This window comes from Opisthocomus hoazin, chromosome 7 (assembly GCF_030867145.1).
Source record: "Opisthocomus hoazin isolate bOpiHoa1 chromosome 7, bOpiHoa1.hap1, whole genome shotgun sequence".
Taxonomy (NCBI): Eukaryota; Metazoa; Chordata; class Aves; order Opisthocomiformes; family Opisthocomidae; genus Opisthocomus; species Opisthocomus hoazin.
This window is the reverse complement of record NC_134420.1, coordinates 62,293,798-62,319,709: the sequence shown is the minus strand read 5'-3', so window position 1 is coordinate 62,319,709 and position 25,912 is coordinate 62,293,798. Positions and strand designations below refer to the sequence as shown.

Sequence of the window (25,912 nt, the reverse complement as noted above, 5' to 3'; positions counted from 1 at the left end):
AAAAAGAGTTTGGAACAAAAGTGACATTTTGTACCTGTATAAATAAAGCTCTGTTTAGACAGTGACAGAAGTCCATAATTCAGTGTTCCCCATTATCATTTTCTTAGTGATGTTTCCTAACAACAGTTCTACTATCTTACTTCAGCAATTAATGCATTTTCTCTGACATTTGTTAGTGAAAGATTTTCCTTGTACCATTTAACATGATCTTACTCCTTTTTATTGCTGCAAGACAAAGAAAAACAAGAGTTACTTAGACATCTAAGACAGCTGTTTCATACCAACTCAGCAGTCACCTGAACTTCCTTAAGCTGTGACAGAAGGATTTCTCCTGCGTAACAGCAAGGGCCTGGTGCTGTAAGGAGACTGCCACTTCCCTGCAGGACCCAGCAGCAGCAGCTGAACCGGTTTGTCAAGATAAACACTATGGTGATTAGCAAGGACATCGCCATCTGAGTCTGAACAGGATTCCTGTGGCTGGACGTGGGTTGAAGTGTCAGAAGTGTCATTAATCATTGCTATGCTTTCTTGTATGAAGTTCCCAGGTTGCAGCTCCACCAGGAAACAGTTCTCCTCTCTGGGAAGTGAAGCCAAGGTGCCCTCTTGAAGGCCCAGCTGCAGTCACAGTTAAAGGCCAGAAACACAGGACAGCTTCAGCTGAGCTCAGCTGTTTTCACATGCAAGGAAGGGTGCAGTTACAGCACGTGGTACAATTGCGTATTTTCTGCTTGAACATTTTCTAGCTCTGGCCACACATGCAAGTTCTTCACTGAAAGCTAAAATATTTAATATGCAAGTGCAATTTTTGTTAAGCATGTTAAGGAAATAAACTCGTTTACTTCTATTACAGCAAGACCATTGTAACACGGAGGCAATAAGCTCAATATTGAAATATGAGCAGTATTTAACTGCCTTTGCTTGGAAGATGACCCTTTGCCGGTTTGACACACCTGTCACAATTAAAAAAATATATGAAATGAACTTTACAATATCCAGGTCTTTACACTGCCATTACCATACAGTCTGGGGTAACAGTAGGGCAGGGGTTTCATAAGCATGGCTGTCTTTCGCATCAAGACGGTTTCCAGACACAGAGAACTCTCGTGAATCATACAACAGATGAGTCTTACCACGGCAATTTATTTCTTAAAAATCTAGTTTATTGCACTTGTCTCAAAGCACAAACAAAACCAAGAACCTAAATACAGAAATAAAAGTTAAAAACCCATCCTAATTTTATTAAAACTACCCTAAAAAGTAGTCTGAGAAGAGGTCTTGACACCAATTTAATATTAATGACCATAGCAAGGTACAGTATTATACAGTAAACAAACAACTAGCAAGCTCAAGCCATTACTAAGATGACTTTGAAAAATGTAATACAAAAGTGTCACTATTAAATAATGCCATTGTATTTGAGCATCTGGTGCTTGGCAGGGCACAGAGAAGTACTCCTGTCCCTTCTCCGAAGTGACTGACTCAGGAGCTGCCACAAGATACTTTCAAGCTGAATTTCAGCTTCTTTGGGGTCCTCAAGATACCAAGCTATGCTTGCATGAAACAGACGGGGTTACTTCGCAAGCTGATTCCATTACAATCCACCGCCAGACAGGCTAAAAAAACCCTCTGGGGTAATCTCCAAATATGGATGAGATAGCAATGAAGCAAACATCATCTGTAAAAGGCAAACAAATCTGTCCTTCCTGCAAGACTGAAAGATCAGACTGAGAACTGACAGCCAATATCACACGTGCTACTAAAAAAAAAAGTGACATAACTTGGTTCTCTCTCCACCAATCCACATTCTCACCTTGCACCATGTTTGCTCCAAGTTTAGTGCAGTACACACATGAATTATTCTGAAAAAGAACAGAGGTTAAAAGGAAAACACATCCTCTTCCATTTGTGTTAAGTTCTCAAAACAGAAACATCCCCACTTTTCAACTCCCGGCCTTTTCTGAAGCTGGCTCTTTTACAGTATTGGTTAGCAGCTGCGTAAAACATTCTGATGATTTATAAGCTTAGAACAAACACAAAATAACTCCTCCGCCTACATACTGAACTCAAGTTCTCTCATCTATAGTTCTATTGCTTAAAAAAGATGAGGTATCTTTCAAAGAAGATTTAGAATTTAAAGAAAAATAAACTGCAATGATTAACTTAGGTTACTTCCCAGTTTATCACAAACCTCTGCTGGAACATCTGTTAAGTATAAGACACTTCAAAATTTAGCTAACATAGCTAAAAATCAGAATATTGTTAAGTATTTTCTCACAATATCACAATTTTTAATGGGATATATAGGTAATTCTATCAATTACCATTTTTCTTTTTAATACATCTAAGTTTGGTACTCAAAACAATTTGAGTCCAAATGTTAAAGCACTGGCTGGAGGCACAAATATAGCACAACAGGAACTACGAAAGCTGCCATGTACATTCCTGCTTTGTACTACAAACCCAACATGCAACTCCTTCCTATTCCAAACTGGGACTTACCCCCCAAAATCTGTCAGCTTCCCGACGGCTGTGTGAAATGGGCAAAAGTCCCCTCGATACTAGGTGTAATCCAAACTTCTCCCTTGTGAATGAAGCCAAATCACGAACCAAATTTCTAGAAATGGACCATTAGTATAGCCTTGCAGATATTTATATGGAAATGGATGAAACTAAGTTAATTTCAACACCAATGCTGCGTAAACATGATGTTCTGAGATCTTACTAAGAAATACTTTGCCAAATTTTCTTCAGTGCTGCAAGGGAAAATAATTCTAAATAGAAGTACAACAGTTGGAGAGCATTCCCATCAGTCTGGAGTTCCAAGTACAAGAAGAAATTGAGAAGTGCTTAATGTTTCTGCTGTAAAGAAATATTTTAATGCAACAGAATTCCTTCTCAAAATAAGTACACATGTATTAGTGCGCATGCTGTTGTGAAATAGTCACTTTCATTGCTAGTAAGATGAATTTAACAGTTCTATTTCCAAAGGAGCTTCTACGGCAGTACGGTATAACAATAGCAGTATGCAACACCTAAAGAGTCGCCCAAGAGATAATGGAACAAACATGAGAACTCACAGCTTGGGGGCTATTTAACAGGTCAGTTTTTCAATACAAAAGTGCTAATATCATAGGTCCAATATGAGTGGCTTTTAGATCCAACATTCTGTACATACATTACAGAAATTCTGTCCTGTATTTTTCACTGCTTCATGAACTTGAAAGACTTCATATCACTTCCCATTCATCTTCAAAATCATCAGGGTGAAGCAGAACAGAAGTGTCATTATTTTTCTGCAAACTACGGGAATGGCTAAAGGTCTTAGTGAGGCGCTGGAGAAGGGATCCTGAAGTACTGATTGCCCACAGTTCATCTAGAGGGGTCACTGCAAAGCATAAATTATCCATCTTTTAATTAAGGTAGCTGGTTCCAATTATAAACATTAAATAATATTTGGATCTATTTTTCTAATTATACCCAGAGAAGGTTTTTACTAATGTGATAAAAGCACCCTTGGTGAAACTCTCACAGCAAACAAAGCATTTAGGGTACCAAGCTCTCCCTGCATACAATCAGCCTGAGCATCGTCAGGCAGAAATAAAAGCAGGCAGCACAATGTTTTGGACTGTCATGCCAAACCAACTTGCCTGTTAAACGTGAGACATTTCCAGGAATCTTCTTCCAGTAGTCTCCTGCTGGATTCTTGTCAGTAACGCCGTATCGACGAGCTACGTCTCCATTTGGACAGCGTGCCCAAACAGTTCTTGTACTTATAGCCAGCTGACAAGCCTGCAAACCTAAACATAATTGGACAGGAAGAGGGAACGGTCACAGGCTTTCTTATACACTAAATACACTTGCAGAAAAGTTTATTAAGACAGCAAGACCGTAACAGTTTTCATATATTCTTATATTAGTACCAGAGAAGAACTCGCCATTATAAAAGCAACAAATAAACACCTCGTTTTCCAGGCAGCTTTCTAAGAATGGATTGGCAGTTGTCTTGGAGAAGACAATTCAGGACTACGTACTTCCTCACACTGACTTTATGGGAGTTGAATGGAGTAGATGCTATTTGAATCTTAGTTTCTGGCCCTGCATAAGCTGAATATCAGAAAGTAGGCCACCTGCAGCACATGAAATGCTGGTGAACAAAAAAGCTTTCCAGTTGCAGACTTTGTATTAACGGCATGTATTGACCATAAGCGTATCACACTGTGGATACATTTTGTTATGTGTCCACGGCCACAAGCAAGAACCAGTCAGAGGATCTTCAAAACATACTTCTGGAGCCTCCGCTGCATTTTACTACCACATGTGGAATAATCTAACAGTTGTGACTTCAGTTTGTCTAAAAATGGTTAACATTACAGACGTTGAGGATTTTTTGTTTCTTTCTCTTCACAAGAAAGCAAGTACTCTGCAACTAAGTGCCATGCATTTATGCAGTGAAAAATCTTCAAAAAGCAGACAGCATCAATACACGCTTATTTAGACAGAAACAACTAAAATTTAATTTTATTTACAGGAAAGGCAAAAATGTAATTACCTAATCTAGAATATGCCGAGCACGTAAGATTAATACAAAGATGTGTAAAATAGCATTAGGTTTTTGTTAGACACATCTGGATAGGAACCCCATGTTGTATCACATTTAAATACAAAACTTCCCACAGCACAGCAGTCTCCTATTGCTTAGGAATACTGCTTTAGTTCCAACTGAAAGGGAACTGTACCATTTACTAATTCAGTGGCAGCAGCCTAAAATAATATGCGATGGAAATTCATCAAAGAAATCAGATTTCTCTTAACTACATAGTGTTTTTAAGTAAAACCAAGGTCCTCTTTAAAAGATAACCATTATCAAACACTTTACTATGTTCCTATAAATAAGTACCCTTGATTGCTGAGAAAAATATTTGATTTAAGCATTGCTACCCAATTTAAAAAGCAACAGGTAAAAAAAAAAACAACACTGAGAAAACTGCAGAAAGAACAAGGAACTGATGCATTAATTTTTACCTGGTACATGTTCCCAGTCAGTGCCTACAGGCATTTCATCTGTAATTCCAACTCGTACATGGACATTCCATTTGCTATCAATTGCCCACAACATCTGATCGTTTGGACTTGAATGAATGCTGACCAAGTTGATTCCTACTGGCTATAAAAATTAAGCACAGTATTTATACTTTGTACTACTGTATCTTTGTACTATTGTATCACTTGTTCTTCACAGAAGTACACAAGGGAAGTAAATTATTTACCAGATACTAAAGACAGGAAGAAACTTAACTGACATTTTATTTGTCATTGTGTAAAATTACCAATTTTCCAAAAAGTCAATCCCTTCCTAAATAGAAAAGGAACATGAACGAATGTCACCCAAAGTTACTGATACTGATATTCATATTTAATGTTCAGCATCTGAGTCTAACAATACTACTATTTGTTTAACCACTGTTATTCAAATCAGGTACAGTTTCAATGCAAGCTGAAGAGGGAACTCTTCCACCGAAATGCACAAAGTGCAGTATTTTCCTCTTGCCTTCCTGAAAATTTTCCTAACATAACGAAATCTGCACTTTCCGCAATTTCTAAACATACACAAGCAGGACATTTCTACAATCTGAATGTCTCCTCTTTGCAATTAAACAGCCACCTGCCTTCTTCCCTGAGCTCCATTCCACAGGAGTACAACTGCGGAACCCATTGCAGACCACTGCAGTACTGGAGCAGCCACACCGCTATCTGTTGGCAAACCCGAGTGAAATGCACTTCCCATTCTGCTCCCATGCAAGTCCTTACTCTGTCTGCTTCTGTGGAGATTTGCCTTAACTGCTGTTCAAAATCAGCCTTACTGACCACAACACGTTATGGATGTCATAAAGATGGTGATTTTGTAGCAAAATATATCAGCCAACAGGTTTAGCGAACACAAATATACTGCAAAACAGGTACTTTAAATAAAACGCAGATAAGAACAAGAAGAAAAATTTTTCTCCCCATCAGACTAACAAAGCCACTAAAGAAGACGGTAAGATGCCCTGAAAGACGTCATCACCTCACAAAGCACTGCATTTCTTGCTTTAGCCTCACAGGCGTAAGCTGAATTTCCAGTATGATAAATCCAAGAGGAAGCAGCTCTTTGCATGTATAAACCTAGCAACACAGAAGCATAATCTGCACGTGCATACAAGCACAAAACCCAGTCCCAAATGGGCCTTCTGTGTACATAACAGCTACCTGCTTTGGTTTTGCTGTTAAAGTTCTGGTGCTAACATGTGTCTGACCCAGCTATTACCAAGTGCTACTTCCATCACCAGATCAATCCTGTCTATTCAGGTTGCAAGGCCTTTGACAGACTATCTTCTCATCTTTGTGTGCTCATTAGGTACTTGCCCTCTGTTGGAAGCTTGAGGAGGCTGGTACAAGCTTGATGAAATATTTACCTGTGGTTACAGTAAATTCACAGTGGCTGCAGTTTGAACGCTTACAGTAAGACACTAATTGTCTTGAAGAGTGTTGACTACATAGAATATGCAACTGCCTAGCTACTTCCAAATTCGCATTCTGCCATATTACAAATAAACTAAACTACTGTATTGAAAAAAACAAACAACTCCCCCCCCCCCCCCAAAAAAAAACCCCAAACCATCCAGACAAACCCCAAACCACAACAAAAACAAAACACCTCAAAACCCCACAGAAACTCTCCCCTCTGGTCTTACTGCCTCTTCACTGGAAGTTATCCTCACTCCTGGCCCCGTTCCTCTCACCCATTTTTTATTTGCTTCTTTCTGTGGCAACTTTGGCTTCGACTCCTTCCTGCTCCACCCTGCTCCCCCCCCCCCCACTACTGTCGTGGGGTGTGCCTCACTACTGTGCTGCTTCCAGCTTCATCACATCCCTCTCCATATTTCTGCTCTTCTAGTCCTATGTTTTCAAGTAAGGGAGCTGTGCAATAAATAGCTCATGCAGACTGAATTACTGCACTTAACAGGAGATCTTTGCCTCTTTTCTTTCCTTTTTTTAAAAAATCCACTTATTTCCTCCTCCCCACAATGTTCTTCTACCACTGTCACATCTTCCTCAGATTTAGGACTTTCTGCCACTCTTTCCCCATCTCCTTCACACCACAAATTGCCAGTGTCTGTCTGTGCTCCACCTCTGTAACACTTCATGTTCCAGTCCTTCACAAGCAAGCAGATAGCTCAGTGTGACCCTTGTTACTGAACTGCTGGGACTTGCGCACCTTGCTCTCCACTCTTCTGCGTCAGAATCCCATTCCTCTCTTGCTCTGTCATTTGTCTAGAAAAGAGTTCCCTGAGAAAGAACTGGAGAAGTATTTCCATCCAGAAAAACTTACTGAGTGCTTATACCTAGTACCTAAGCCTGTGCATTACTACAGATTTATAGGTAGTGGAAGCTAAGAAAGGCAGACAAAACACCCCGAAGCGGCAGCATGAAAGGAGCTGCACGATGCTCAGCTAGGTTGCTTTGGATACCACTGCAGGTTCAAGCATACTCAAAGCAATTACCTCTACCCTATTCTGCAGCACCAACACATCCAAGAAACAAATGGAAATTATGAAGTTCAAAGTAACATCTCTACAAGCTTGGCCAAAAATTCTTTTCATTCTTTGTTTTTCTAAGTGACCTCCTGTTTCCGCCTCCAGTTTCTCTGCCTCTCTGGGTATTTCACTTTCAGTTTCTCTTCTTTTTTTCAGGCTACTTAGCTCTTTCTGATAAACTCACATCAATAAAACAATCCTCCTACTCACTCTCCTTACAAAGGATCCAGGCAATACACTGATGGCAGCACCCAATGCTCTTAACAGAAAACGCCCCACTCCACTGCAGTTTTCTGCTGTGAAACAGATGGTAACGGACCTGACTGACAGGACAGATAGTGACATGATAATATACAGCAGCTTTTGGCACAAAACGGTGACAAGGCATTGGGAAACAAGTACAGGCAATTCTTAGAGCCTATTGCAGAGGTTTTACCTCTGGTTTGTGGGTTGGTTTGTTGTTTTTTTTTAACCCAGAAACCAGCCATCTAGAACAAAAAGGTGTTCTCATGGGTGGATACAGTTAATCTAAAATTTTGTTGATATAATGTACCCTTTTTTGGAACAATCATACTGACATAATCTCAGATATCCCTCATTTTCACTAAGTTTTAATTACCATAAGCATGCATTAAGTATTTTATAATCTATATAATAAGAAACAGATCTCTACAGCTGCAGCTAAAGATTAAATAGAGTTCTCTCATAGTGGGAGATACCTGTGCAAATCTGTAAGTCTGCTGATAACACTTCAGAGACTGATAACCATGAAAATAAATAAATTATTTCAGCATAGCCTTTTCTCAGCCGATTTAACTTCCAATAGCATTCATGAGATTTATATACCTTGATTGCGAAATATGTCGTATTTGTAATTTACTGAAGAGCCTGGAATTTTAAAGAGTCTCTCACCAGCCTCCCAGCCTTTCTCCTCAGACGCTGACACACCAAACTCTGTTCATGGGTTTATCCACAATACTGATCACTGTGAGAGATCATCTTGTTATAGAGCATTAATGGATTCAGTGTTATCTGATAAAAAATGGTGGAACGTTGTTCTCCTTTTACTTGTGGTGCCAAAAATTCCTAAACTCAAAAAATCGCAGGACATTGACTGTTTTAGACAAGAACAGAACACAGATCCTCCTGCCCTCTGGTCCTGTACTTCAGCTACAAAAACTCCAGTTGTTCTCTGTCTTTTGAGGATTTCCCACTACAACCATGGACTGCAACACATGCCAACTATGCACTTTTCAACATTTGAAACTACACACTAAGAGCTGTGAATACCTTTGTCTGCTACAAACAAAAACAATGAAAAATAGTTTGTTAACACCTAGGTGTCCGATGAGAAAACAGTGCTGATAAAATGAAGTAAGCTTGAAGGAAACGCTTAACCGACAAATTGTTAAATGAGATGAAGAAACGGTGTCTGTGCTAAATATATTTAAGTTACCAAGTTGTCCATCAGCTTTATATTTTTGTGCAAGTAACTTCCTTCCTTTCTGCAAACCACAGAGAAATAAGCTTCAGTGTAGGAACTTCATTTAAACAGTAGTATCAAACAAGATCCAAAGTAAAAATGAATGCAGTTCGCCCTCCTCCCCCAACCTACTTCTCAAAAGTTTTGTCTTATTGTAACTGCTTCAGTCACAGCTGAACCCAAAACACAGCCATTCAACTTCCTTGTCAAGGAGGAAAGGCCAAACACACACACGCACACAAAAACGGCATCAGAACATTTTCCACGTCACTTTTCAGGAGCACAGAGTCCATGTTATCAGCAGACCTCCATTATCTCTGTTCTGCTGCAAATATCCATGACGAGGCAGACTAAATACACCATTCTCAGTCTGTCCAAGCCTAATCCTTTTCATTACCAGCACCAATGTTCTCCTCACCTTCCACAGACAAATTAGGAACACGTGTTCAGGCCAGGCTGTACGAAGGTCAGATCAAAGATACTTCTCACACTGTCAAGCACTATGTGTAGATCTGACTAATCTGACTATTTTCATGGCTAACAGACATCCAGACCCTATTAACTAGTATAACAAACAAAGACTGCAACTTAGGGAGAATCCCCCCAACATAGGCCTGACTATTTGCATATTATCTTCAGAGTTCCATTTGAATGAAGGTTGTAAAGCGCTTTCAGCATTAGAGATACCAAGAATGCAAGAGCAACCTAAGAGCAGCATTGACCGGAATGTTTTGCATTCAGACTTCGAGGAGAACGGCTTGCTAAATTAAGCAGCCCTTTTTTCTCTGCAGAGAAGTTCAAGGCAATATACAGGAGCAGGAAAGATTACGAATCTATGTTTAGTCTTCTTGGAAGCCACATGTTCTTCAGTAATGCTGCCATTGAATTGTCAGAGAAAGATTATTATTTATTGACTGAAAAACTGGAGCACCATTTTCCTCAGAAGCCTCAGAACAACAACATGACCCCTTCCCCTGCTTTCTGCCTTAGTGAATAAACAGACGAGGGCCTTAGCTGGGTATCGCCAGTCTGCGGCTAGCACAATCAGGAAGAAAAGAAAAGCCAAGGAGTCAATTCCTTGACCTCTCCTTGGTCGATTCTAAATATTTCATTCCAAGGTTTTTTCTCGCAGAAACATGGGAAAGACTAAAATATATGGCATCAAATCCTAGAAAAGGTCATACCAAACCCATGCGACTATTCAGCATGATAAAGCTCAACAGAACCGAAAATACTTTCAAAATATTTAGTACAACTGTTCCTCACAAGCAATTAAAAAAAAATTAATGCAGTCATTTTAAAGACCACACAGACTACAGGCCTATTTAGGTTTGCCCACTTGTCATCTGGTCACACTGTCTTATACCTAAGATTGTACACTGTAGTGTAGGAGATAAGCTGTCTATAAATACTACTACCGCTATTTTTAATAACATACTGAAAAAATGAACTATTAGGACAAGAAAAACAAAGTTTTTACAGAAATGTATGTTAAGGAAACACTACGTGCAACAACTTCCCATGAAACAGAACATAATTTAGCATGAAGTAATAAAAGCCTTGCATAAGCAAAGCTCTGAGTAACCAAAGCAGGTTTTCGTTTTGTTTTTTAAAAACACACCTTTAAAGAGCATCAGTAAAACACCCTCTCACACAGACCATGCCAGTAAAGTGCACCTCCATAGTTTTTGAAACTTAAGTATCTTACAAAGGAAAGTAAAGCATTTTTGTAAGGTAAAAACAGACATGCATTTTTAACTTCAGCCTCAGCTCTGCGTTGCACTGACAATTTTAAACAGTTGTCAAACTGTTGCTTTTTTTGTCGTTTTACTTTTTAAAGTTTGTCCATGTTATTTAACATGTTTGTGATGAAAATACCACAGACCTTTCATAGTTAGTGCAAGAAATTCCCATTTCATTACTGCACTGCTTTATGGACAAATGTGTATAACCTTTCTGTGTAACTATTCATTTACATAACCAGAGGGAAAAAACAACCAAAAACCCAGATTATTTTCTGGGTAAAAGAAAATCCCACGAACTCAGGGAGGGGGTAAAAAAATAATAATTAAAAAAAACCCCAACAAATTTTGACTGATTCTGAAGAGTTACAATCTGTCAGGATGCAAAATACATGCTATAAACCGCATGAACACTGGCAATGTACTCAGGATACAACAATTACTATTCATCTCGTAGTACTCATCCACTGCTAAAGCTCTGGACTAAGTACTGTCCCAGGTAAAGCATGACCCCCAAATACAAGGCGATGCCATGCATTAAACTACTGGATCAAAACAATAGTACTCCAGGGGTCAGGGATCAGAAACAAGGTCTCTGCTTCCCAGTTACGACAATCCATTTGCTAGAATATATAGTCCACCTCCTCTGCTTTGCTTACTTCTTCACTTCATCAAACTTGGGGTCAGCACACAGGGTCTTCCCACAGACCAAACTATTTGGCAGTCCTGCAGGAAGGGCCATCCGAGCAGGAGACACACCACAACCCAGCCCTCCAGCTCCCTGGGAAGGCAACAGATCACTGGGCTGGTCTGCAAAGACAGGCTGTCAGCACCTCGCCTGCTTACAGCATCATTGTAAAATAGGGAGAGTAATACACCATGGGAGCGGCCTCCAAGCTCCTAATTCAAGGTCAAAGGGTCTGATGTGCACACCAGTTATCCCAGGGTGTCTCCGTACTCTGTGCAGACTTGTTGGCTCACTGAAGTTCTCTTCACTGATCATAGTGAGCTTAGCACCCCCCTTTGCTGCCCCAATTTATTTCACAAAATCTAAGCTCCCAGTTACAAACCTGTCAGCTGGATCCAGCTCCCCACAGCTTTTAAAATCAAGAGAGACAAAGTTCAGTCACCCAAAAAACTAACAATAAAAACTGCTCTAACCAGAATTCAGAAAATGCAGATGTAGCTTTAATGAAAATGAAACAGACCCAAAGATTCCCCAAAACTTACTTTATCCTAGCACAAGTAATTTTTTTATGACTGTCTCTCAAAATCATTTTATTAAATTACTTCCAGCTATCACTACCTGCAAGCATGTGAACAGTTCCACTGAAACCAAGGTATGTGCTTACTAAATCAAGATGATTATCCTTTACCCATTAATTTTTACACCATTACTTTTACAGAATAATTCTGAAAAACACAACAAAACCTGTAGTTGCTTTATTTACCCAACTGAATGTTAAATATATTTCTTAATCTCTCCAAAAATTAATATATAATTCTGTGTTAGCTAACCAAAATATGGACACATTGGAAGACTTGTTTTCAGTGTAAACTAGTCTTGTCAAACAGCAAATACACCACCTTGAGATCATATTTCAAAAGGCTAAGGAAGGATCGTCTGCTCAGTTTTCTGGGTGTATCTCATTTTGTGCACTTTCTGTGATCTGAACCTTCTGGTGCTGATAGTAATTGCTATCTAATGTGACAGGCTACATGCATGCTTTTCTGAAAATGGTGATAGCAATGCCTTAAAACAAGTATCAGAAGGGTAAAACTCCAAAGCAGAAAAATACAGTGAAATACAGTGACAGCAGTTTTCTTAACCAGAAACTAAAAGGAAGATAATAAGCACTGAACTGAGCAATGGAATTGGCGTGAGGCAACTTCAGTAAAAATGCTGGTATTGCATTTTTTTCAGTATCTACAGCACCTTTTACTTTACTTGCGATTTCTTAAGAAAGGCATGCCTATGAGGAGTACTACACATTTGAACTTAAATATTATGGCATTCTAAATCAGCTAAACAAAATACATTGCAGCAGGAGCTTTGATCTCCTGTCTTCCTATCCTTCTTTGCAACCCACCTTGATACAGCTACTCTGTCAACTGCCAAATACAGCTTTTCTCTGCGTCACCTTGAAAAGTGCAGTCCTCCAGGAAAATCCTCTCCCTATTAACGTCTTCAGGAGGCCTCACACGAGTAAAGCTATATGGAACAATAGACTAGCTAGTCTGGTCTGCATACAACCAAAAGGCTTTAATCAGTGTATTACCTCTCCAGAACTGGTCTAATAAAAGATACTTCCTCTGCATCTCATCTTAGTACTCCAAAGCAGAACTCACAGCAACTCAGAAAGCTACCTGTGCAACAGCTAGGTAACGTAAGCTAGTCTGCGCTACTGAAAACAATCAGACTTCAAAAGAACAGTGATGTGGATTATGTATTAGAAAGTACAATTTTCCACGGAGTACTTTCAAAAGCAGCATGGATGCTTCTGAAGTAAAAGTTATGAAGCATTTTCAACAGAAAATCCCCTTCCTCCAAATATCCAGTCCTTGAAGATCATTTCAAACAAACCCTTCCTACATTTCAGCTTTGATTTTGGCATCTACCAAGAAAGATTTAATGGCACAATCTGATCTCGAGGAGTGCTCGCTGCTTCCTCCTGTAAGTTCCACTTAAAAAGTAACTGGCCTTAATAATAATAGAAACCATACTGAAAAATGGAAAGGCAAGGCAGATGGCAGAGGAAGAAAGTCTCCAGATTTGCATTAACTGTTCTGTCAGATAAGCAGAACTTTAAAGAGAGGAAAGGAAACAAAGATCATGACAACCATTTCTAACAAGTCACCACTCATCCGTAAGGCACAACCAACCTGCTCACGCTGAACGTAGATTAAGAGAAAGTACAGTATTGAAAAAAAAAGAAATCTAGCATGTATGGATTTTGCAGAATTAGAGAAATTCCCTAAATTTCAAATTATATTAACTACCATTTGTTTCACAGTTTTAACAGTTTTTGAATGACAGTGGAAGTGCGAACAGCCTTAATTCTTTGTGTGTGTATGTGAGAAAAAAACAGTTCCTCCTAGATCAGTAAGAATTTCTACTATCTTCTCTTACCTGTGATATCAAGGTTAAAATATAAAGAGCAATTACTAAGTTGTTATGGGGACAGTAGTAAATAAAAGTTTCTCTAACTTGAAATGCACGTACTGCAAGAGACCATTTTATGGCAAACTAAGTTAAGTGGCACTCTTCCGCTGAGACCCTAGGAACTGCAAAGGATCAACAAAAGCTCTATAGAGTAGCCAAACAATAAACATCTCCTTAAATAAACCCCCTTTACTCCACAGTTCGGACAAGCCATGTGGATACTTCAACCTCTCAATTTAATAAAATTGCTTTTTCAGTTTGGAACAGGCTGCCTAGGGAAGTGGTTGAGTCACCACCCCTGGAGACATTTGAGAGACGTGTAGATGTGGCACTTAGGGACACAGTTTAGTGGTGGACTTGGCAGTGTTCGGTTTACAGCTGCACTTGATGATCTTTAAGGTCTTTTCAAACCTAAATTATTCTATGATTCTAATTAAGCGAATGGCAATTAATAAAATGTTTAATCTATTTTTAGGGTAAGATCAATTGTTTACAAGCAACAGATGACTGGTCACTCATTACAAACACTTGTCCTGATTTTTGTTTCCTTTAATCCTCTTAAATAAAGTTCTGCTTATCCGATACATCCCTTAATGTAAATCTGAGAAGGTGGTTCTTAAGGCCAGTTTTTATGCATAAAAACTCCATAATCACCCAAATTAGTCTTCTTGACTATATTAATTTTATATTTAATTTTAAATTATTATTTCTTTAGACCAGAAAGCTGAAAAGCATTAAATCTTCATAAGCATACATGCACACACATATAAAAACATATTCTATAGGATATACGTAAATAATAGTTACATTTGTTGCTAATTTTTTTTAATTAAATTTAATGAATATCAAGGCATATTACAGCAGATAATAGTTTTATCCTGTATATTTACAACAGAATGAAAAACATTTTCTAGTTCCTGGACTAAAATAATTTCAAATAATTTTGATCAGCTTTGTAAATGTCCTTAAAGCAGCTTCCAAAAAGCTGCTTAACCATGTAATTATTTTGACTTCTAAGACTGCAGAACAGAATGGATGAAGCACAGAAAACATCTACATATAAACTACTAGTGCTCAAGCTACTGTAATGATGTTACCAACCACTTCTGAAGTGTTGGACAAAATAAAGCAGAGCGAGGGCAGAGAACATAAAATGTTACTTTTCATCTCAAGAGATACTGCGGTAGGGAGTTACAAAGGGAAGCGTAACAAATGAGAATGGTTTTAGCCTAGATTAAAAAAATCCCAAGCATACAGCATCACAGAGCAAAGACTGAACTAAAGTTACTCATGCTAAAGTCGGTGAATGTAAAATCTCCTCAAAACTATTGTCCCTGAATACCTTTGTGAAGTTGTGCAAAGATGGATGCTGTGCAGTTGCAGCACTCCTTTAACGAGAAATGACACCATAAAAGCAGAGTCTGTAGCTGCTCACGAGTCATGAGATCTGGGATATGGCAAGTCATATTGGCTCTGACATTTACTAGGGAATGAAATATCCATAGTTGGTTTTAAATTACGTTATTTGAGAATGCTCCTGTACTTAAAGCAAGTGAAAGGCAATTTTGATTTCCTTCTTCAAACAGAAAATGACTGAATCATTCACAAATACTTCTTACAGTATTTGTTGTTCTGAAGATAAAGTCATGCAGCATGAACTCTGTCAAAGTCAATTAAGGGGCAGATAACAGTAAGGTGCTGCTAATAACAAATATTGTTCATGGAACAGTCCACTTTTCAGCCATCACGCTATGTTCGTTATCCAAACACTAACCTAGCATTCAAAAATCATTTTAAAGTTCACATATTTTCTTCTTCTGCATTAAGCCTTTGTAAAAACATGAATGGCTGCTCCTTCAGTACTTTAATGACTTGTTTTAACATGCTGGAATTGTCTCAAAAAGAGCATGTAACCCATGACTTTTCACCTGCTCTTCAAGCAGTGTTTGAATTTTTGCCCTTTCATATTGACTCATTAAACTTGCTATGTCAGGTGTTGGCAAGATAACAGGAAAGAGAATGATACTGCTCCGGGTATCAAAAGGTTAGGTTATCATTTTAGAATGCAACATCATCCAGCTTCCTCCATAAGCTAATAAGAAATAATTTGATTTTCAACCTTGTCCAATTAAAAACTTTCTACATAAGGAAGTCACTGCTAAGTAATAAGCCACGGCAAAGCCAAATTTCTTGTAAACACCTTTGTACCGAGTAGTTTAATTTACCTCAGTGGAGGAGTAGGGAATGCACTTAGTACAGACAAAATAGCACCAGTGTAGAAAACCAGCTTTTTGGGCTACCTTCCTGGACAGACAAATCTTTGGTAAAAGGATACCACACAACTTCAATTCTCGTGTCTTTTGGCAAACTCCGTTTAAGTGGAACACATCCTGGAATGTGCTTTCCCTCCTATTTAAGAATACTAGCCTTATGGAGGATATCATCACTGATATCCCCAGTCTTCTCTGCCTGCTGCCCTACCCTGTTAGCAGGAAAAATCTGTCTCTTCTAGACTGCATCAGAAAGACCCACTTGCAGCACACAAAGAATGAGCAGCGTAATGTAGCCCTTGGTGCATGTTATGCTGGTACTTTTTTACCACTCTGCTCTGCTCTTCTGCAAAACAAGGTGCCACTTTCTTCAGGTCTGACTGACCATGTTCCCAGCACAGAAGAACAAGTCTAACCAGTGCTGGGTTAACTGATGGGATGCAAATCTGCAGATTCATTTCCCTGCCCTTCTTTGCTCTTACACCCTGAGATTCACAGCAGGGGCTAATGATTGGCTGATGAGAGATAACCAGAACTGAAAGGGAATGATGTAAAAGCCAAATAAACTATTGCAACTCCACTACCAGAGATTTATTTCTTAATATGTCCTTTCAAAACTACCACACATTTCAAAATCTTCAAGAGAAATTCTGTAACATTATAAAACGTAAATCAAGTATGCAAACACATCCAGTGCTACTATGCTAGATCAACAGTCAGTTGAAGTGATTTCATGCCAAGGAGCAAAGAATGAAATCAGTAGTCAGAGGTCAGCTCCATTACAGGAGTCCCAACCTACAACACAGAAATTACACCCATTTCATAGCATAACTTGCAAAGTATCAGAGCAGCAAGAAAAGCAAGCACTGAGGTTTAAGGAGAGATTAAAAAATAAACCAGTCACCAGAGAAACATATTTTGTCCATTCTCTAGATTCAGAAAAGATGCTCCCAGGGTACTTTAGGAGACTTCTTTCTGCTCTCATCCTCTCAGCTGGCAGGTAGAAATGACATAAAGTTTGCCCATTCTAGGAACAAGGGAGAAGAGCTACAATTGTACTGCAGTGGATGATAAGGGGAGTCCCTAAATCTAGGCACAGCACCCTGGCAAGCATCCCAGACTCATCAAGGGTGAGGATAAAGAAAGAGGGAGGGAGGCAGGCGCTTCAGCACCATGACACAGGAGCAGAGCCTTACCTCCCCCTCTGCTCTGCGCTGTTTGCCAGGTCAGCCTCTCTGCAAGCGCATAGAAGGTATTCAGCGTATAGTTCAAGGCTGCCTTCTACTACCTGCCTGTAAAGTTGCTGTGCTACAAGAAGAGTAAACTTTCATTAAGAACAGAAAGGAAAACAAAAGATGAATTTGGAATGACTTATGGTGATAAGGTGGCATATTCAGAGTACACTATACAGACTCTAGGGGAGGGATTTTGTTTCGTTGGGTGTTTTTATTTGTTTGGGTTTTTTTGTTGTTGTAGTTTGTTTATTTTTTGGTTTTTTTTTTTGAGAGAAATCCTGTAGAATTCAAACATGTGGGACAAAGTTTTAAGCTACACATTTGAAATCTGGCTCTACTGTTTTCCATGAGTCTTAAAATTATTATTTTTCAAATGTATAGAGCTAAACCACTGGGCTACAAAGAACTGTAGTCAACATTTTACCTGTATGGGTGGCTCAATCATTATCCACGCAGGAAGCATCAAACTTGGGTTAAGTGGTTGAGTTCCTACACGGAAATAAATGCCACCACTGGTATCACAGGCCCAAACATGCTGATTTCCACAGGTCAAGCTGATCAGCTTTACAGCACCTAATAACAAAAAGACTATTAGCAACCTGGTATTTTCCTTTCAAATTCAGCTAATAATGAAAACTTTTATTTAGACTTGATTGTGTTAAACTAGCTTTAAACACAGTCTCATAAAAATGATTAAAAGTTAATCAAACTTGTGAGAGAAAAAAAATCACTGGATATAATGAATAAAACCAACATATAGCGTATATGAGGTATTTATCTTTCAAATCTAAAAATAAATATTTTAGTCATAGGATACTGCAATTTCTAAAGCACACTAAAAATATGCTATTAAAATAACCAAATTCAAGCAGGGAAACATTCTGTGACAAATGTTATCAGTGCCTAGAGAAACTTTCACATGACCTAATGTGAACTTTGTAGCTGGCTGTGCTTGCAGACTTTTAAAGGTGTTGATGTGCTAATACGTTCAGCAAAGAACATTCCCTAATGCTACCAGCACTTTAAAAATATGAGAGCATATGGATTATGCATTTCAGTGTTAACACACTAGTGTCATATCTGTAAATAAAGGAGCTGATTTTCAAATGGATTTATATTCAACAATGTACATATTTATCACACCTATCTCAAAAGTGCAGCAGTATTTTAACCCTATGTAAGTCAGCACAATGAAAACAAAGCTCCTGAGTAAGTATGTTTTGGAATTTTGGGGTGGTTGGGTTTTTTTTGCACGCCCCATCACATCAATCATTCTTGCTATTAAAGATCATAGAGAAGCATACCTGATATTTTAGACTATAAAGAACTGCTAGTTAACTATCAACTGGAACTCTTACTCTTTCACGTTCATTTTAAAACAACCATGTAATGTAATATACATAACATTTAATTTTATTTTTTTTTCCTGCCAGTGTTGGGACAACACAATGCTAAGCAATGGAAAACATGCTCTGCAGGAAGAGGGACCCAATCAGCAAAGATATACTACAGAAGGAATGCTCTGGTCAGACTCCAAACTAAAGACTCTAAAAATAGGCCTCGCTGGTTGACTGAACATGCCAGTGCTGCTTGGGATATCCCATTCTTGGTAACGGTTCTCTCTTCAGTTATGTGAAATCTGGCAACAAATCCTTGTGAAGTGCATCATATACAGTGTTCCTTAAAAAGAGGGGTGCAATTTTATCCCACAGAGGGCAAGTTTAAAGCATTTATTTCCGCAGTAGGCAATATCCCTTTTGTTAAGACATGCTGGGGGAAAGAACTGGAAACAAAAGGACTACACAGTTTTCTTTTAGTTATCTGTAATAGTAAACAGATCTTCTCACTAATAAAAAATATTTAACTTTCTGAATCACAGGAATTCTAATCAATTCATCTGACCTCAAAACTTCTTTTAATCATGCAGTTTCCTATTAAAAACAAATGACAAAACTATACACAAAAACTATACACAAAAACTTCTGCTTGAGAACATCTAGAACAACTTATTTTTGCAGGCAGAGGCTTAACATTCAGCTACAAAGTCAAAACCTTACTTAAAACCTCATTATTCCTTCTAACATAAAGCATGACTCGAAGTAATGGCTTTGTCACATGATGTCTCAGCTGTTGACATGTTCTGATCCAGACAAGCATCAGAGCACTCAAACATGGACTCACATATCACCTACTCGGCATAGTTGATATTATTTACGTCCACAGTACAATTTGATATTCAAAAATGCAGCCCTTATGTAAATGTTTTGGGGTTTCTCCCTCCTCCCACTTATTGTTTTTATCATAGCAGAAGGTCACGCTAACCACATTCATCCACTGTTTAGAAAAAGTAGCATGATTCACAGGCATTGTTTATTGTTGAAACCTAAAGGTCATTCTACTGTGTTTAGAAACCTTGATACCGATAGTGGAACCCTAATTAAAATGATTCCGTAGATACTACTCCCAGTACATAGTGTAAAGGCAAGAGGAAGACACTACCAACATAATATGAATATTTCACCATTAAGCCTGGCAACCCCATCACTTCCATACAGAACTCTAAATTGCATTTTACAGCAACTTGATTGTTTTTATTCTCCCCCCTCAAATTACAGCCCTAATGTTTCAGTAATAAACTTAAACATACACGTGAGCAGTAACAATAGTTCTCCAATTTCTTCAGCCCCATTAGAGTGAATAAAGGTACTTATATTATAACCATGGATACACACTATCTTGACAGCAGTGATCTACAGTATGCATTCAAATGGAGGAAGAATGCCTAAAATATTTTCACATTTAAATATTAACACACAGTGACAGGTAAAGTGGAAAGTTTAAGAATTTCCTGACCCAAGATTTCTGCAATACCATCACCATGTGCCGCAAAGCTAACAGGAACATCTGAACGTAAAGGTTGAACTTCTGAAGTTCACAAGCCAGGTATTACAGTCAGCTAGCACCAGTTAGACTGATTTCCTTTACGAATGCTTTGAGATTTTCAGAGAATAGCAAGAAGCTATTTATTATTTCAGTTTATTTATTATTTCAGTTAAACAGCTATTATCTAAACTGCTGGAAAGCAACAATATCATGAGAAAAGTTTCAAACTCTACTAAGCAACACAAGAGGGAGAGAGTGGACAAACCTATCCTGTATGTCAGCGAAGGTCAAGGGCATCAAGCAGTGCTTAAACTATGGTACAATTAGTGATTTGGAACCAATTCATCAGGTCTGGAAAACCTGGTGTATAATTGGCAAACAAATTAATTTTAAAAGACTTCTTTTAAAAAGTTTTCCATGAAGTATTACAAATTGTATACTAAAATTGTACGAGGCTTAAATTCTGCCAGCTGTGTCTGCCTTTCCTTAACCCTGAAGTTAAAATTCCTTGTCTGTTCTCAGACCAGACATAAACATTGCCATCAAAAAATGGAAAAACTGCAAAACAGTCGAATTATTTTAAAATGATGCAAGAATGGTGCACAGTCTCATTTTTTTTTATCTTCTCTTGAAACAGTAATGCAGGTTAGCATGAAGACAGTCAAGACTATCAAAGAAATAACCGATGAAGCCAACAAGTGGCCTGATTACCCCAGAGCCAAACTGGGAGGATATTTTAATCATCAAAAAACCATGGTCAACAACCTTGGTGTTATGCCTAACCAAATAAAAAGAGCAGTTAACCAGCAGCATATTCTTCACATCACGCGAATCATTAGATCGGTATAAACCCAAACATAAGAGTGTTATCAGCTGGATCACTTATGGCTGATGCAACTCTTGGAGCATATTTTTTCCTTGACAGGATCCTAAAGAAGCTTTGACCGATCTGTCAAGAATGCGTTTAACCACAAGGTTCAGGGCCTTGTGTAAGGAACTGCCCAGGGCCACACAATTACAGTTACACTGCAGTACAAGACCTAGACCAGTTAAAGCTACTGGTATACCTACACAGCACTGTCAGGCCGAGTTGTCTCAGATTGACAAACTGTAAGAAGCACATACATATAAAGTATCTTGCAAACAGTAAACATGCTGTCTCTAGCAAAAGGCTAAACTAAACATTGTTTGAAAGCCATAGTTGTTCCTGATGTTTTACGGTCCTCAGCTGTGAGGCCCATTAGTGTAAGGTATGATTTAATCCAGCAAATGTAATATTCCATATCAGTAAACCAAAAGATACTTCTGAAGGAGAATAGTGACTGTCCGCTAAGAGAGTCAAGAGAGAGCCTCCTCCATAAAAACGTCATACCTAGTTGAGAGAGATCCAGTTTTGTCCAGTGCATCCCTGTTGGACAGCTGGATGAAAGCGTTCTGATAAATATCTGCCCAAGAGTATCCAAGGCCCAGATGGCATCCTGGCAGGCAGAGTAGTGCACCATTTCAGCCTCCGGTGGCAGCTGCACCGTAGAAGGACGAAACTGAGGATTCTGATCACTGACACAAAATAGATCCCTGTTGCTCTGGCACAGCCACAGAAAGCTTCCTATAGAAAGGACATTTCTGTTATTAAAATCATTCCTAATCCACTCTGAGAAAGCTTAGGCATCTACGTCTTCTGAAAAACGATCAGTACATTTGAAGATGAAACTATAGCTTCCTGGCTATGCTCATAGGGTAAGGTTTTGAAGCAAGAATACACATCCTGAGCCCTTACTTAGGCACCTACTTACTCACTTGATTTGAGAAAGGGGGTGATCTTATTTGAAGAAACAGAGAAAAGACATACATAACAGTGCACTATCACTTCCTTTTATTTTTTTGCTCTTCTTTATCCTTGATAATTGCCTTTGAAAACAGCATTCCTTTTCAGCTCTAAATCACACATTTTTTCCGATAAAACTAGTGTACTTAGATAACACAACTGCTAACTATTGTAACTAGCAGTTTAATTCCTTATTGTGGTCACATTTTTATCAATAACATGTGCAATTTTGCTGCAGTAACTGCATTGACAGAAGTACTTGGTTAGCACAGGCATTCCAGCAAAGCATGCTCCAAGATTTCACATTACAACTTCTGGCAATTCATGCTGCGGCAATTTAGGAAGTTACTGCTCCCAATGGACTACCCGTTTCTCTGTTGGATGCCACTACACGCTAAAGGTGGCAGTGTGAATGATATGGGGTTTTTCACCTCCAGTAGTTTTACAGATGTATTTCCACCATACTTCAAATATTTTAGATCCCTGCATATAGAAAATGCACCCACAATCTGAAGTAATTCAGGGTATTTAATTACTTACACCATCAATTCCACTCTGTTTAAAAATCAGATATTATACACCTGCACTGTTGATTCACTAACCTTCTTTAGATGAAGCTGTGGAAGCCAACACAAAAATCCATTTTGTGGCAGAAGCAGTACCACGAGGCACAATATGATTCCAGTAAGTGCCTTGAAAGAAAGAATAGAATAGTATTAGTATGAAACTTAATTTTCTATTAAAATATGTCATTATTTAAAACGTTACCATTTTAAAGAAGTTCTACTGCAATCAATTATTAAGTATCATCTAGACAACATTTTCTGTGTACATCTTTCAAGAAACTGTTTGCAGGGTGGGGGAGGAGAAAAACTCTTCCTGACACATACATATACTTATGTACACACCCACAGAAAACTGGGAATGCAGAAAAGGAGGAGAAGGGAGAAGATCAACGGTCTTCAACAGGAGACCAATTTGGTGACAAGGTTAAACAGAAAACGTTCTGGGTCTACTCTTAGTGTTTACCATGATCAAAAAAATGTACTAAATCAAAATTCTATCTTGAACAACATAGCAAGAAAACTAAATACAGCAATTCCTCTATTATCCCTGTAAAAGCATAACATTACTGTTTTGCACCGTCACACCGACCATAAACCAGACTCCACTGTGCCAGATGTAACAGGTACAATAGCTTAAGGTTGCCCTCTCACCCCAGAGCAGAGACAAGTTTAGGTGCTAAAAGGAGTAATGTGCACAGTTCACTTGTGGAGAATGAATTTTCAATCAAAAATATTTCCCTTTATTTGGGAAAGTATTTAAGATCAAATGCTAATTAATCATTGAATTTAATTTGCAAACATGGAATTTTTTGTTAAAGGTGCCCTAACTCACCATGGATAACTTTTGTGGTGACAGAACTGTAGCGGGTTACTTTCTCCTATTTATTTTTCTTATCTTAAAAATATTAGATGTAAAAGGACACCAACCTATTAAGTTTCCCTTTGCAACATGGAATTCATTTTTGCCTGAAGAGATCCAGACTCCACTGCCGTTAACTCCAAGAAGGCTGGGCTGACACTGAAGCTGCTGTGACCAAAATGCCATTCGAAGTTTATCGGCCACCTTCTCCACAGGCGCCTGAGCTGCTGTTGCCACTGTATGAGTTGCCTGGATTATCGTCTGGAACAGGCTGCACTGGTCAAACACTACATAATCAGTGATGCTTACCTGGGGGGGGGGGGGAAAGGTGGTTTTGATAATTAGTTAATCTTTTGGGTGAACTGCAGAACCTTTCATCAGAAGCTTTTTTTGTGTGTGTATGCTTTACACACAGGAAATCTACCAAGAGTTTACAAAACTTCAAAGTGTAGGAAGGGAAAAATAAAAACAGTACATTTTGAATAAGTAAGAGTCTTGATAATAAACTAGAACCAATATTAAACATCAGCTTACAACTCCCTTTGAATCTCTCCCAATCCACTTTGAATTCTGCATTTTAAGAAAGCTCTTTGTTTTGTAATGAGATTTCTTTTCTCCCCCTAAAAACATGTTGAACTCCATAAACGAAGATGTGAATTTTCTATTTCCCAAAGGAAGAGAGAAACCTGCATAGTGTAGCAAGTTGAACCACATCGCAAAAACTTGTATGTAATACTCCTTTACAACAACCTCGTGGGCATTTTTATTCATTAGGCAGAAGGAGGTCTAAATAAGTAATTGCCCAAGTTCTGTCATGGACAACTAGGCTGGCAACACTCTGGGATACTCCTAGAAAGGAAGGAAATGCATAAGAGCACAAAAAGAAGAGCACTTTGCCAATAACCTCAAAGCCAAGCTATTCATGATGCCCACATGCAAGAAGAGATTATATATGCAAATAAACTGAAATTCCTTTAACTTAGGTAGACATGTAGAAAAATAAATTTTCTGTATAACCGTTTTTGTACCCCTTTCTTCCCCATCCCGATCTCTGAGGAAAATAAGAAAAGCTGGGCAAAACAAAGATTTGGGTATTCTAAATCAACACCAGGTGACTGCTTGCAGTAACTGAGTTGTTTTACCCACATGATCTGCACTGAAGCAAGCAGCCCCACGCGGTTCGAAGAAACCTCAACTGAATGGAAAAACAGGTAACAGAAAATTTTTTGCAAGGTTACTTATTATTTATTTCATCTAGCTATGGAAAAGGATGGGTACTGCAAGACGAGAAGAGACTGCATTCAGCAGCCAGACTTGAATGCTCTGCCTAAACAGCATGTCCTGTTAAGATGCCAAGCTACATGCATCATTGATACAACCTAGTAGAGCATTTCTTGTGTTCTTGAAAACTGCTGTGATGCTGCTCTGGATGACCATGGGATGTTTCATTTCCCCTTTTTTACAGCAGACGTGAAAAGGGATTTCAGACATAGCCACACTGCAGTTTTAATATACTGAATAGAGAGTGCTAGAATACATCAAACAATTAATTGAATTTTATCTTAGAATCTCAAGGGAAAACAAGGCAAATAATAAACCCAAGGTAAAAGACTAAACTGAAAGCAAAATAACAAAATGCCTACTTGCCACCAATGGTTATCATCTCCTTGTGGTTTCTTTGAAACTATACCAGTTCTGAACCACAGATTTCCATGGATATCCAAAGCCCATAATGTCTGCTGATCTCCAAGGGTTATGCACACTGGTTCCAAAGCTTGCATTTCACTGGAAATGCAAAAAATTAAAAAAATTAAAAACCTTACTTCAAATTTACGCTTGTAGTATTTTAAGGAAGCTGTTACAACGCTAACAGAGGTTCAAAATGATCGAACTCAGTGTGGCCAAGTTCAAAACCACATTTATTTCAAATTTTCACAGTTATTCAGTAATTCAAATTTTATTAGTTTGCATAACTAAAAACTATTCAACAACAAAAAAAGTAAGTCCTTCAAAGATCACTGGAGATTTGAAACTTGGACGTATAACAATAAAACTAAATAAAAACTAATTTGTTGAGTAAATAAGAAATAAAGAGCTGTGTTCTTTAAGGTTTTGATAAAGCAGCTTCATAAATCTGTCTCCTCCAACTTCCTTGACCTATTCTGAGAACAATACTAGCAGGCCATAAATAGAATGCTCAACCTAGCTATATGGCAAAGATAAATGTTGAGTTTAGGTCTGTAAGTCTCCTGCAGAAAGAAACAATTTTCAAGCTCAGAAAGTCAACAAGATCAAGTGATCGTATCAGATCA

General features: G+C 38.4%; 1 protein-coding gene across 1 annotated transcript in view; it reads right to left on the bottom strand.

Annotated features, from left to right (window-relative positions):
- Positions 1–2,853: 2,853 nt before the first annotated feature.
- The window catches only part of TECPR2 (tectonin beta-propeller repeat containing 2), a 44,741-nt gene continuing 21,682 nt past the window's right edge, over positions 2,854–25,912 (bottom strand). Inside the window, exons 13-20 of the mRNA XM_075426578.1 lie at positions 25,244–25,385; positions 23,669–23,909; positions 22,778–22,867; positions 21,723–21,956; positions 17,892–18,040; positions 5,023–5,164; positions 3,648–3,797; positions 2,854–3,385 (exon numbers count right to left, since the gene is read on the bottom strand). Coding sequence (XP_075282693.1) covers positions 3,228–3,385; positions 3,648–3,797; positions 5,023–5,164; positions 17,892–18,040; positions 21,723–21,956; positions 22,778–22,867; positions 23,669–23,909; positions 25,244–25,385 — 1,306 coding nt within the window. The 3' untranslated portion in view covers positions 2,854–3,227. The remainder of the gene's footprint in view (positions 3,386–3,647; positions 3,798–5,022; positions 5,165–17,891; positions 18,041–21,722; positions 21,957–22,777; positions 22,868–23,668; positions 23,910–25,243; positions 25,386–25,912) is intronic.